Genomic DNA, 15,115 nt, shown 5'->3' on the forward strand with positions numbered 1-15,115 from the left:
CATGTGGTAGAAGGCAGCCAGCGATTGGTGCCAGGAAAAGAAAATGACTAAGTATTTGATACAATTTTTTTGTTTTCCTGGCGCCAACATGGCAGCATACAACCACATGTATGCTGCAGTGGATTGGAGCCTGGAAAATAAAATGACAATAAGTAGGGTTGCACCGATACCACTTTTTTAAGACAGAGTACAAGTACTGATACTTTTTTTCCAAGTACTCGCCGATACTGATTCTTTTTTTTAATGTCATGTGACAATGGCACTAATATGCAGCACTGATGGGCACTGATGAGGCGCGGATTGTGTCAGTAGTTTATTTTAATTTTTTTTTACAATATATTTATTATTTCTTTTACTATTTATATATTTTTTTTTTTACAATGCTTTGTTTACAATGCGTTTTTTTTGGGGGGGGGGGGGGGGGGTGGATGATGTCAGCGTTTTTTATATGTTATTTTTAAATTATTTTTACAATTTTACTTTTAAATATATTTTTATTACAATTTTTCCTTTTTTTTGCCTGTGAGACAGTATCGTGAGGCTTGTAAGATCTGCTCAGAGTGTGAAACGGTCATGTAATATAAATTGCTTGCAGGGAGAGAAAGAAACTGTCAAAATTCAGCCGTGAAGGTTCTTATACATGCAGATCATGTAAAAGTGGGCAGGGTTTCTTGAAGCATATATGTTTATTTCAGGAAAGTGAGTTCATTATGTTATGCTTGTATATTGCAACACCTGCAGCTGGTTTCCTGAATTGCACCAAAAGTCTCCAGAAACTGCAATTTTGATATTCTCCAGATTTAACCTCTTTTTAGGAAGGGCACAAAGAGCAGGATAAAGGTTATAGAAGGCACTGTGCTAGGTATACCCGAATGATAATCCTGTTATGAGCTAGCTCCACCCTTACGAATCTTGTAAAAAAATGAAAATAAATCTGTGTTGATGTTTCAAGCATTCACACAGCCATCACAAAAAATTTCCGAAATTTGCCCTTTAAAGCGGAGTTCCACACAAAAAAATGGAACTTCCGCTTTTCGGAACCCTCCCCCCCTCCGGTGTCACATTTGGCACCTTTCAGGGGGGAGGAGGGTGCAGATACCTGTCTAAGACAGGTATTTGCACCCACTTCCGGCATAGACTCCCATGGACTCCCATTTGCACCCACTTCCGGCATAGACTCCCACGATGCGCAGCGCGACTCGCGCATGCGCAGTAGGGAATCGGGAAGTGAAGCCGCAACGCTTCACTTCCTGATTCCCTCACCTAGGATGGCGGCAGCAGCTGCCGAGAACCGAGCGGGTTCTCGGCGTCGCCTGCCGACATCGCTGGACCCTGGGACAGGTAAGTGGCCATTTATTAAAAGTCAGCAGCTGCAGTATTTGTAGCTGCTGGCTTTTAATATTTTTTTTTTTTGGCGGTTTAGGTGGACTCCCTCTTTAAGTTGATTTCTTATGATCATCAGCTCCATCGAGTGGCCATAATGCAGTATTTTCTGAAATACAGTATATCAATCAGGAAAATGCTGCAATATGGCCACAGGCTGAAATGTATGTGGGTGCATTCGTGCAGGTGTTTTGCCACAGTGCGAATTTCAGCGGCAGGTATCTACCAATTCCTGTTCCTGGGTTTGACAGCTGAGAGTGGCTAGCTGTGAGACTGTGCACTGTATTGTGTGAAAAAATGTAGCGCTAAAAAAATGTATGCACTGTTGTTCAGTGCAAAAAAGTGAATCAATATGACAAAACAAACCCAATGGAATATGAAAAATATGCCCCTGTAGATGTCCCATTAGGACGAAACGCGTCGGGCTACGCTTACCGCTCCCTACATTGCTTTTAATCACCGTGATCACTTTTATTCATGTACTATTGGTTCTAATAAACCTACTCTTTTGACCCGCACTATTGGAGCCTCCCCTCTCTACTTTCACATACATTGATTTTGAGGAGAGTTGCTGTGGTGTTCCTTTTGGATACATTGCACTTCCAGTCTGGTCGAGTTCCATGAGGTCGTTTGGAGATATCCGTGGAGACCCCGGACTTCCACTTTCATCAGAGAGAGCCACTGATCAGATTATCCAAGCCTTTATGACTCGGTGTCGCTGACATCCGGGTCCATCTGCTCTGGTAAGAGTACCCCATCCTATTTCATTCTTTTAGATTCACCATTGTTGAGGTTTCACATGGTCGTTTGCACAATAGAAGACTGACACTTCATTTTTGTGTTCATCTTTTGTGGACTTTCACTCATTCATTTTCATTTTATCTGGGACTTTTGTTTTGAGACTCACGGTCACACTACTGCCCATTTTTCATATTCCATTGGGTTTGATTTGTCATATTGATTCACTTTTTTGCACTGAACAACAGTACATACATTTTGTTAGCGCTACATTTTTTCACACTCCTTGTATAAATTTGTCACATTTTGTGTAGCAGCTGTTACATTTAGTTATATATTTGCGCAGTATTACTTCACCTCCCTGTGCACTGTATTGACAGGCTGTCGGCAACCACAGCTATTTGTGACTATTTGCACAACCAGCCATTACCTGGATGTAATCGTGGCTGGACAATGAAAGCCATCTGTTACCTGTGGCTGAAACCTTTTAGGTACCTGAGCAAAACGTTGAAAGAGACGTTAGGAGGGGGCTAAAGAAATGAATGTAGACTAACGCTTCTCTATTTAAAAATGAATTGTTAGCGGATAACATTAAATGTTTCATGGAATGGCCAAATCAGCTAAAAAGCACTCAGAGTGCTGATCAATAGTATACTAGCTTTTTCATACAGTATGTGTCCAAAGGCAGTGTAAAGTAAGGAAGGCCCAAAATGCTTTATATTCATTAAATGTACATATTAGTTGGAACTAAAAAAAAAGTTTAACAAACAAATCTGGTTTATTAAAAAAAATACTTTTATTTGTAATTAAAACGTATATCAACATTGCCCTGTCATCACAGAGGTAATCAGAAGCCTGGTGTGTTACAGTTTCTAATCATGAGACAGAAGACAAGTATCCCTTAGATAATGGAATGAAAATACAAATGCATACACTTTGGCTTATTTATAAAAAAAACAGAAAAAGAGGAGAGTGATATCCTACAATATCCAGCCAGGTTGATCGTTGTATAATTCATAATTAAAAATGAGCCCAATTAAACACGAATGATTGATGAGAAAAATGACCAATTGTTTGTGTTTTTTTTTTATATGTCAACTCCACAGATGTACATACGATTGATTGATATGCTTGAGGCATAAAGAAAACCTGCCCAAATACAACACCATGGCTTAACTTTGGCCTCCCCAACTGTACGCGTACAGCCAACTACATCAATACACCTCTGTGGGTTATGATGGCTGTCAGTCCTATAGCTATAGACAATGTAGTGCTTACAAGGCAAATTGGTTTTCAGGATATCCTGGTAAACCTTATCCTTTGTGGATAGAGACTGAGACAAAAAAGGATCAACCCGCAAAGCTTTACCACGAGGATAAGAAGCTTTATTTGAGCCATGCGTCTATTTTTTACATCTAACTGGCTGAAAAGAACTGTCAAATTAAAAAAAAAAATAAAGATCCTTATCTTGGTGCGCTGTCTTGGCGAATGTAACCTAATGCCTAAAATATACTATTTTACAGGTATTATGAATTACAGTCATAACAACACCTAGTGAAAGAGTGCTAAAAGAGGATTTTTCAAGAAGGTTCTCATTCAAAAGCTAGTAATTACCTTTTGGAATCAGAGTAATAAGGAGACTGGCACAGCAAAATAGAGCAAAACTTAGAATTTTACTGGCAGATCATCTTCCTGACATTCCCTAAAATCCCCTCGGTTAATGCATGCTGCTTATTTCAATGTGTCAGACCGCATATTCAAATCCGTGTTCTGGATGTCAGTGCAATTTTGCTGACTTTTTACTATATCCTCCTTCATTTTGGTGGTTTAATTTAAATCTTTTCTAACAATACTGGGGGAGAAAATGTCTGACAGCTTTCAAAAAAATGTTCACCATGGAATGCGCTTTCATCACTTTGAAAAACTGGGGGAATCATACTGAAGTGGTTTAAAAGGTAATCATTCACAAACACTCAGATGATAACACTGATTACTTGGCAAACAGAAATAATCACTTAAACAAGATGTATAATTAATAGAAAAATCAACGATGAGACATTTTCTCTCAGTACATCAGGAAGACCAGAAACTATATAGTGTGTATATATATATATATATATCTAGAGATAGATAGATATATATCTAGAGATAGATAGATAGATAGATAGATAGATAGATAGATAGATAGATAGATAGATAGATAGATAGATAGATAGATAGATAGATAGATAGATAGATAGATAGATATACACATATACACTAAATTACCAAGCATATTGGGACACCTGCCTTTACACACACGTGAACTTTAATGGCATCCCAGTCCGTAGGGTTCAATGTTGTGTTGGCCCACCCTTTGCAGCTATAACAGCTTCAACTCTTCTGGGAAGGCTGTCTACAAGGTTTAGGAGTGTGTCTATGGGGAATGTTTGACCATTCTTCTAGAAGTGCATTTGTGAGGTCAGGCACTGATGTTGAACAGAAGGCCTGGCTTGCAGTCTCCACTCTAATTCTTCCCAAAGGTATTCTATAGGGTTGAGGTCAGGACTCTGTGCAGGCCAGTCAAGTTCCTCTTCTTGTCCACATCAGTGCCTGACCTCACAAATGTGCTTCTGGAAGAATGGGCAAACATTCCCATAGACACACTCCTAAACCTTGTGGACAGCCTTCCCAGAAGGGTTGAAGCTGTTTCTAGCTGCAAAGGGTGGGCCAACTCAATATTGAGCCATACAGACTAAGACTGGGATGCCATTAAAGTTCACCTGCGTGTAAAGGCAGGCATCCCAATACTTTTGGTAATATACTGTATGTACATACACTACATAATCTCGCACATTGAAGATAGAGGCTAACTCTAAGTTTTAGTAAACTTTAAATAGTTTTTTTGGACCAAGCTGGTCCAAACAATTTTTTTCACTAACAAATGCTGTCAGTGCTGTATGCAGCCTCAGCATACAGCACTGTGTTCCAGTAGAGCTGCACGATTAATCGTTATCGCATATTGCAATCTTGACAAAGTATTTCCTGATTCATTCTATGCAGAGAATTCTCTCTGCTCTGCTGAAGTCAACAGCTGTCAAAAGAAAAGGAAAAAAAAACAGGCAGTCTGCCAAGAATCACAACATTCTTTAGCAGTGGAACTTAAGTATAAACATGGTAACGATTTGTCCTTTAGATTAAAGGAATACACTTTGGTGTGTAAATTAGGAAGGTTAACCACTTAAACACTAAACCTTTTTATGACATTTGTTGGTTTCAAGTTAAAATATTTTTTTTTTTTTGCTAGAAAATTAATTAGAACACCCAAAGATTTTATATATATATATATATATATATATATATATATATATATATATATATATATATATATATATATATATATATATATATATATATATATATATATATATATTTTTTAGTAGAAACCCTAGAGAATAAAATGGTGGTGGTTGCAATATTTTATGTCACACTGTATTTGCGCAGCAATCGTTCAAATGCAATTTTTTGGGAAAAATGTACACTTTAATGAATTAAAAAAAAAAAACTAACCAGTAAAGTTAGCAAAATTTTTTTGTATAATGTGAAAGATTTTATGCCGTGAGAATAGTAATCTTTTTATTCTAAGCAAAAAAATTGTGATTCTCATTTTGGACAGAATCGTGCAGCTCTATGTTCCAGCAGAGGGACAGGTATGAATGAATACAAAGCTTCCTCTGATTGCCTGAGGCAAAGATCGAGACATCATCTACCTGCTCTCAGCCAATCAGAGAAATCCTTGCATTCATTCGAAATTACAAATGTTCCTATGAATGGCTGAGCAGCGCTCAGCTCTACTTGATTTTGTCAAAATCCCCATAGTGCTGCCAAAACACAGTGCTGTATACTGTATGTTGAGCCTACATAAAGAAAAGATCATACAGCGCTGACAGCCGCTGCATTTCTTAGTGAAGGAAATCATACGTTTGAACCAGCTTAATCGAAAACAACTATTTAAAGTTCAATGAAACATGGAGTTAGGCTTGAGTCACTTTACTTTCACCGGTGGAAGCCTTAGTTCTGAGTTTTTATTTGGATATTTACCTAAAGTCATTAGGGAAAAAAACAAAATCTAGAGCCTGTTCCATACAGTATTCCTTTAGTTCCCCCATTTGAAAAATTAAGCCTGGATGTCCATAGATCTAAAGCTGACTATACAAATCTAACTGTACTACTACAGCTATGCAGTGCAAGGGCCTGCCTGGTTTCGTAGGTAATTGAAAGGATTGCTTAGGTTTGTCCTCATATTACAAAGTTTGTTTTTGTACAGAGATTTTACAATCCGGTTATATAGGGTAGGGCCAGCTTTATGCTCCCTAAAAGGTAATAGCCAATCAACACATTTACTGGGCTTTGTCATCTACATTGTTCTGTAAGTTCCTGATGCAGAAAGTCGTGATGATATGAGAAAATTCTGTGCAAATTACACAAATCAAAAAAAAAAAAAGAAGAAAGAAAGAAAAATCAAAAAACGGCATTTTTAGGGAAACCTACACGTACAGGAATGAAACATTACAAATGCGCACAAACAATACTGTGCATTAGCAATAATAAATAAGAACTCTTTCAAAAAGGTTCTTTTAGAAAGAGAAAACAGTAACTGGTAATATATAAATATGCAACATTCTTATTAAACAGATTTACAGGTTTACACAACCTCTCCCTCCCAATTTAGCACAATCAAAGTGAGAACAAATTTCTATAGAATAAACATTATTTCTGAGATCACAGAGAGAACGAAATCAGCCTAAGAGTTGTGGAAAAGGCAACAAAGGTGAACTGGGTTAGATGTCTATGCTTGCCATCAGTCAAAGGAGTTGAAAGCCTTTTCAAAAAATGCTGACTTTTTACAAAGCGGTGTGTTACATCCAGTGATGCTGCTGACATCATCTTCAGAATATATAGTGCTGGAGCCCTGAGTACAAGATATGATGCCATTCCACACTTTCAGTGAAGACACAACTAAGATAAGAATAGTAATCTCTTGGTGCTAGTCATGGCTTCAACTCATTTCCCAACTATATTCAGCATGAGGACTGGAATGGTGCTCTTCAACTCCAATGTCATCCCTTTCGGGGGAAAAGCGTATATTCTTACAGATGCCCAGTTAAGCATAAGAATAGTAGTGCATGAATAAGTAATAGATACAATGAAGCCAGCAGGGGGGTTTTGGTGCGAGAGCAGAACACAAGTCGCAGTAGTCTTTTCAGTGGCGAGCTTCTTGCCTGAAACGAAAAATGCCATAGAATGATTGCAAGATCGTTGGAGAGAGGTACTGGGCACATGTATGTTTGGGAAATAAACACCGTTTTTAGTGAGACAATGAAAGGTTTTAGGATCATTTGGGACAAAAGAATTTAGAGCAAGAATCTTGATTGGCTTCATGCAGTATATTCAGACTTAAAGCGGAGTTCCAGTCCCCCAAATACTTTTTATTTTGTTTAAAGACTCCTCTGTACTTGTTTAAACATATCTAGCAACATTTAGAACATGTCATATGTGTAGTCCCTGTAGTTTGTGTTAAAATATTTGAAGACTAACCAGATCTCGGAAGCAGGCAGGTTCCATGTCATCTGTGGGCATCTGATGCCCTCTTCTCTTGATTTCCGGGATTCGATGCAGCTGGCTACCCAGTTTGCACCTCCTGATATCGTGCCTGCGCAGTGAAGCCCCTAAGTGGCTCTCTCTTTTCTTGACAGGTTTCCACAGCAATGGCGGAAGTTCCCGCCCCATTGCAATAGCAACCTTTCAATCATGACATCCCAGTCCTCCCGTTTGCATCATTTACAGTCTTGAAATAACACGAGATTTCATCACTAGGCGATTCGCAAGGACTCCTGGGATACAGGATGCCGCTATCCCAGGAGCACTTACAAATCAACAAGTGGCGTAATCGCCTAGGCAGCTGCAGCAAAAGAGTGAAAAGGTATTTACAAAGAAGGAAAAAAAAAAATTATTGCCATTTATTACAGAATTTAGGATGGGCATGACAGTAATTGGACATTCAAAAAACAGTTGGAACTCCACTTTAACCGGTTCCCGACCGGCTCACGCCGATGTACGTGGGCAGAATGGCACGGTTGGGCAAATGGGTGTAACCGTACGTCCCTTTAAATTTGCCGCTGTGCCGGGACCTCCGTGAGTCAGGTCGTGGGTCCCGCGGACTAGATCGCCGCGGGGATACCCACAATCGCCTCACAGAGAGGAAGAACGGGGAGATGCTAATGCAAACAAGCATCTCCCCTTTTTGTCTAGTGACAGTGTCACTGATCTCTGCTCCCTGTGATCAGGAGCAGAGATCAGTGACGTGTCACACGTAACCACGCCCCCCACAGTTAGAATCACTCCCCAGGACATACTTAACCCTTACACTGCCTCCTAGTGGTTAACCCCTTCACTGCCAGTGTCATTTACACAGGAATCAGTGCATTTGTATAGCACTGGTTGCTGTATAAATGACAATGGTCCCAAAAATGTGTCAAAAATGTCCAATGTGTCCGCCATAATGTCGCAATCACGATAAAAATCGCAGATCGCCACCATTACTAGTAAAAAAAAAAAAATTATTAATAAAAATGCCATAAAACTATCCCCTATTGTGTAAACGCTATAACTTTTGCGCAAACCAATCAATAAACGCTTATTGCGATTTTTTTTTTTTTATAGCAAAAATATGTAGAAGAATACGTATCGGCCTAAACTGAGGAAAAAAAAGGTTTTTTTATATATTTTTGGGGGATATTATAGCAAAATGTAAAAAATAATGCGTTTTTTCCCTAAATTGTCGCTTTTTTTTTTGTTTATAGCGCAAAAAATAAAAACCGCAAGGGTGATCAAATACCATTGCCACGTCACACGACCGCGCAATTGTCAGTTAAAGTGACGCAGTGCCGAATCGCAAAAAGTCTGGTCTTTGGCCAGCAAAATGGTCTGGGGCTTAAGTGGTTAAGATAATATAATGCAACTCAATACAACTCAGTTTATGAAAGATTCATATTTGCTTCCTTCGTTTTTTTATTTGGGCCTGAAATTTCATTGATCTGCAGTCTCATCTGCCCGACACTATCTCCTAACTCCTCATAGTGCATATTAGTGTCTTAAAGGATAAGTTCACCTTTCTGAACACGTTACACCCATATTATGTAACATGTTCAGCATCAGACAACTCTTCCCGCTCCTCCTTGTAGCAGTGAGCTGGGGATCTTCTCCCCATACGCACTACCACAATTCAAAGAGCATGGCTGGAAGGGCTCCGCCCACAGGGCCACATCATTGAGTCACAGATCCCTGTAAATCAATGAACTACAAGAACTAATAGCCTTTGCAGCTGTTGGCTAGTAATCTTCAATGAACTACCACGGCGCTGTCAAGCACTGTGGTAGTTCATTAATTCTGTCAGTGTAAAACTTTCTGCCTATACAGTGTATGGGCAGACAGCTTACATTGACAGTCTGCAGGAGACATGCATGGCACTAGCAATCTGATCACTGGTGATCCAGGCTCCTAAAACAAACAACAGTTTACTTCAACAGTAAATGCACATTATTTTACCAGCAAAAAAAATGAATTTATTATTTTTTGTTAAAGATGAATTTACCCTTTAAACATAACCTCTTTGTTGTATACTTTGATTTTAAAATAGAATTCTACCCTAACACTAAGTATGCTTAATGTCTCCTCCCCTCTCCTGTTACCTAACCTGTGTAAAAAAGATTTTTTTTTTTTTTTTTTTTTTAGTCAGCTCTGGTCTGGTCATGTGATCCCCTGCGTCAGTAAGCGGTGGCTGCAGGGGAGAGGAATGAATGCTCAACAACAGTGGGGAATTCCAAGAGCTATGACATTACTCATAGGCCCCCATATCAAAGTCATTGTCGGCACTCTCTCCTCTCCACTGCAGCCGCTGCTCACTGACATGGTGACTGATTACAGTGACTTTCAGCTTCCTGGGGGACCCCACAGGTATGGCATATGACAAAGGTTTCCAAATGCAGCCCACAGGCCAGATGTAGCCCTTTTGCTTGCCTTTATCCAGCCCTTAGGGCACCATTTTTTTCTGTGATACGAGGCACTATTCCAGCAAAGATGGTGCACTAGCCCTCCCACTGATATCAATGAGGTAATATTTGTCCCACTGACACCAGAAATGGGGCACTATTCTTCCCACTGACACCAATAATGTAATTATTTTACTCTCACTGACCACCAAGTCTATGACATTGTTTACTACTACTGAAGCCAGGGCATTTTCTATGACATTGTTTACTACTACTGAAGCCAGGGCATTTTCTACTCCTACCGGCCACAGTCCAGCCCCCCTAAACTTTCAAGGGCAGTAAACTGGCCCTTTGTTTTGAAAATTTAGAGACCCCTGGTATATTGTAGAGCTACAATGCTCCAAGCTGGACCAATGTCACTATGTCAAAATATCCATACCTAGAATTCTTCTTTAAAGAAAATCTGTGCACATACAAAATACGGGAGCGTCCATTGCTTACTTAGTTTCTGGCTTTGCTACCAAGTAAGTCAATGACCCGGAACTAATATGAGGGACCATAATTTGGTCTTGACTGACTACATTGCTCAGGTCAGTGATTCACTTGTTAGGGAAGTCTGGATCAGCATGAAGCCCCAGAGAATGTACCAGTATGAAAACAAATGCAATAATGGCATGTTTCATGTATCTATCCTCACGTGTTCCCTTTAACAATGGAGCCCTGTTATTTGACATATCTGTTCCAGGTCAATAACAAAGTAATTAAACTATTTAGCCAGCCAAACGTAATATTTTCAGAAGGAGAAATCAGCAGTTGCAGTGGAGCTGGAGAGTGTCTGATAATAGCACAACATACAAATACAAAGGTAACAGAAAACTGTAATAAACCTTTATCTGGGCAAGCTGTTTAAAAGCAAATTTGGCTTGTTCACCTTAACATTTGGTACATCATGTGGCTCCATTAGCAATGACATCTCATGTGGTGCAACAGGTTTTTCATGGACTGACCAATCCTGTGAACTCAATCTACATAGGAAAAACAAAAAAACATGTTATGCCCTTAATTCAACTACATTTAGCTCACTGCAAACCACAACAGCAAAAACATTGGGCTTTGTTTTTATCAGATATGAAAGAAAACATCTATCACTTACCAACACACACACACAAAAAAAGAAAAAACATTTTTTGGTTATACTTACCTGTAAAATCCTTTTCTTTGAATACATCACAGGACACAGAGTTAGGCTAATATTCATTACCTACTGGGTTATACACCATCTCTAGGTGAATGGACATTGGTAGACAAAGACTTAGACAGGAAGTCCGCCCCTATATAACCCCCTCCCATACAGGAAGTACTTCAGTTTTGTAGCAAGCACTGAATCCTGAAAAGAGGGGAGGGACCTCTGTGTCCTGTGATGTATTCAAAGAAAAGGATTTTACAGGTAAGCATGATGAAAAAATCCTGTTTTCTTTATCATACATCACGGGACACAAAGTTAGGCTGATATTCTGTACCTACTGGGACGTCCCAGAGCAAGCAATATCCTTGGGGGGGTCCAAACAGAGATAGCCATCAGACTTTATAATGGCAGCCTGTAGTACACTACGGCCAAAAGCCGAATCTTCGGCTGCTCTAACATCTACCTGATAAAATCTTGTGAACGTATGCACTAAAGACCAGGTAGCAGCTTTACAAATCTGAGCCACAGATACCTGATGGCGAAAAGCCCAAGAGGTTCCTACACCCCTGGTAGAATGAGCTCTCACCCTAAAGGGAGGAGCCTTGTGTTTCAGACCATAGGCCTGAATGACCAACTGGCAGACCCAATTGGCAATGGAAGCTTTGGAAACTGCCTGCCCCTTCTTGTCCTGATTTAAATGAAAGGCCGACACCACCTTTGGCAAGATGGATGGAACAGGACGCAACACCACCTTGTCTGCCAATTCCGACACCCTTCTAGCCGAGGTGATGGCCATCAGGAAGGCTAGCTTGCGTGACAGCAAGACTAATGGCATTTCCTTGATAGGTTCAAATGCTTGTTTCTGTAACACAGACAGCACCAAATTTAAGTCCCAAGGACACATAGGTGACCTAATGGGGGGGAGCAAATCAGTTGCCCCCTGCATAAAGGTTCGGACCAGCGAATGGGAGGCTAAAGGCCTTTGGAAGAATACTGACAGGGCCAAAATCTGACCTCTGATTGTACTCAAAGCCAATCTGATTTCCACAGCCAACTGTAGAAAAGAGAGAATTCTCCCAATCACCAAGAAATACAAGTCTTCCAGACCTTATGATAGATCTTCCTAGTGACAGCTTTCCTAGCATTCACCAGGGTAGACACCACTGGTTCCGAGATGCCACGATCCTTCAGCACCCTGGCTTCAAATAGCCATGCCATCAAATTTAGAGACTGTAAATTGGGGTGAAATATAGGACCCTGAGACAGTAGATCGGGGTGGCACGGAAGCGTCCATGGCTTGTATATTGCCAATCTCACAATCTCCGGGAAACAGCGCCCTCTGGGCCAGGCTGGTGCCACCAGAATGACTGGAACCCCTTCTCTCCAAATCCTGCCCAACAAATGTGGAAGGAGAGGGATCGGGGGGAAAGCATAAACCAGGAAGTATTGGTTCCATGGAACTACCAGAGCATCTGCTGCGGTTGCCAGAGGATCCCTTGTTCAGGACACAAACTGATGCAACTTGTTGTTGAACCTGGATGCCAATAGATCGACATCTGGCCATCCCCAATGCTGGTAAATTTCCTGGAACACCCCTCGTTTGTAGGGACCATTCCCCTAGGCAGATCTGCTGGCGGCTGAGATAATCTGCCTTCCAGTTCTCTATTCCCGGGATTTGAACTGCCGATAGAACTGGCACACATCCCTCTGCCCAGGCTAGTATGTGGTTCACCTCTTTCTGAGCTGAAAGACTCCTGGTACTGCCCTAGTGGTTTATATAGGCTACTACAGTGGCATTGTTGGACTGAACCTTGATAGGGCAGTCACGAAGCTCCACTCCACAACTCCAGGATGTTGATAGGCAGGGCTTTGTTCTGCCCTTGACCATCTCTCCTGAGCTGTGAGCCTCTCCAGGGTCGCTCCCCAGCCCGAGAGACTGTGGTCAGTACTCTCCAAGACACCAGGAGGAAGGATCTCCCCTTTCGCAGGTTCTGATCATGCAACCACCAGCTTAGGCTCAAGCGTGCCCGAGGAGATAAGAACATGGGTTAATCCAGAGCTTGCCCTCTCCTGTTCCAAGCCAACAAGATGTCTTGTATAGGCCTGGAATGGAACTGGGCATAGGGCACTACCTCGAAGGAGGACACCATCCTTCCTAGAAGACTCATACAGAGCCGAATGGAAGATTGTCTAGTGCCCTTTATCTGAAGCACCTGATCCTTCAGGGCACAGAGCCTTACGGGTGGCAAGAATACCCTTGCCTGGACCATATCTAGGATCAGACCTAAATAGTTCAGACTTTGAGCTGGTCTCAAGGCTGACTTTTCCGTATTTATGACCAGGCCCAAGCTTTCTAAATACTGCACTGTGCAGGCAATGCTCTGTTTTAGAGCCTGTAGCAAGTGATCTGAGCACGAGGTCACCCAGGTACCGAGCACAAAGATTCCCTGGTACTGGTGCTAGGACCTTTGTGAACACCCGGGGTGCTGTTGCAAGCCTGAAGGGAAGAGCCACAAACTGGAAATGACGTTTCTCTACTTCAAAATGGCAGGAACCTCTGATGAGGTTGAAAGATAGGTACGTGTAAATGCGCGTCCTAGCTATCAATGGAGGCTAAGAAGTCTCCCATCTGGAGCGTGGCTACTACTGAGTGGACAGACGCCATCCGAAAGGACTGGAATAATAGATGCCGGTTCAGGGATCTTGGATCCAAAATGAGCCTCGTGTCCCCCTTTGGTTTTTGAACCGTGAACAGGTTTGAATAAAACCCCGTTCCTGTTCGGATACAGGAACCTGTATAATCACTCCCTGATGCACTAAATTATCTAGTGCCTGAAACAATAAGTTTCTTTTTGGAAGATCTGAGGGAATGCTGGATCTTAGAAACCTCTGAGGGGGAACCCCCCCGCAATTCTAGCTTGTAACCGTGGGATAACATCCTGGTGACCCACTCGCCCTGAACCATTGTTTTCCAAACATTTGCAAAATGCAGCAGCCTCCCCCCAACCCGATAGAGTGGGGGCGTCCCCTCAAAAGAAGGGCCTGGTGCCGGGTTTAGAAGAGTTTTGGACCCAGGGTTTCTTCTGGCCCTGCGGCTTGACCCTGGCTCTAGCGCCCTGTTGGCAGGGGAACTGCCTTGGCGCTGAGACACCTGAGGAAGAGGTCCCTTTCAACAAGGGATGCCTGGTCCTTCTCTTTACAGGATTTAGAGAGCACTTCCCTCCGGAAATTCTTTCGATATATTTGTACAAATCATTAGTGGCTCTCCTGACAGGGGGGTCGTCTGTGCTGATTGTTTATCAGCGCAGCCCCCCTGAGGATGCCCGGCCAGGACCACCACGGATGCCACCAGGACCACCAGGGATTGCCATAAAAGGACACCCACCAGGTATGCCACCCTAGGCCTCCAGGGATATGCCAATCAGTGCCCAAGGCAGCTGCCAATCAGTGCCCATAACAATGCCTGCCAGTGCCATCAGTGCCAGCCTATCAGTGTCACCTATCAATGCCCATCAGTGAAGCCTTTCAGTGCCCATCAGTGCCGCCTATCAGTGCCCATCAGTACCCATCAGTGCAGCCTTTCAGTGCCCACATATGAGTGCCCATCAGTGCCACCTCATCAGTGCCGCCTTATCAGTGCTCATCAGTGAAGGAGAAAACTTACTTTTTTACAAAATTTTATAACAGAAACAAAGGAAAATTTTTTTTTTTTTTTATTTTCTGTATTTTTTTATTTGTTTAGCAAAAAATAAAAACAGCAGAGGTGATTAAATACCAC

The 15,115-nt window shown here is 41.7% G+C and overlaps 1 protein-coding gene across 2 annotated transcripts in view; it reads right to left on the reverse strand.

Moving 5' to 3' along the window:
- Positions 1 to 5,471: 5,471 nt before the first annotated feature.
- Positions 5,472 to 15,115, reverse strand: part of GOLGB1 (golgin B1) — a 123,737-nt gene continuing 114,093 nt past the window's right edge. For both annotated transcript variants that reach the window (XM_073619235.1, XM_073619236.1), the window contains exons 15-16: positions 11,083 to 11,176; positions 5,472 to 7,382 (exon numbers count right to left, since the gene is read on the reverse strand). In XM_073619235.1, coding sequence (XP_073475336.1) covers positions 7,251 to 7,382; positions 11,083 to 11,176 — 226 coding nt within the window. In that variant the 3' untranslated portion in view covers positions 5,472 to 7,250. The remainder of the gene's footprint in view (positions 7,383 to 11,082; positions 11,177 to 15,115) is intronic.

This window comes from Aquarana catesbeiana, linkage group LG03 (assembly GCF_042186555.1).
Source record: "Aquarana catesbeiana isolate 2022-GZ linkage group LG03, ASM4218655v1, whole genome shotgun sequence".
Taxonomy (NCBI): domain Eukaryota; kingdom Metazoa; phylum Chordata; class Amphibia; order Anura; family Ranidae; genus Aquarana; species Aquarana catesbeiana.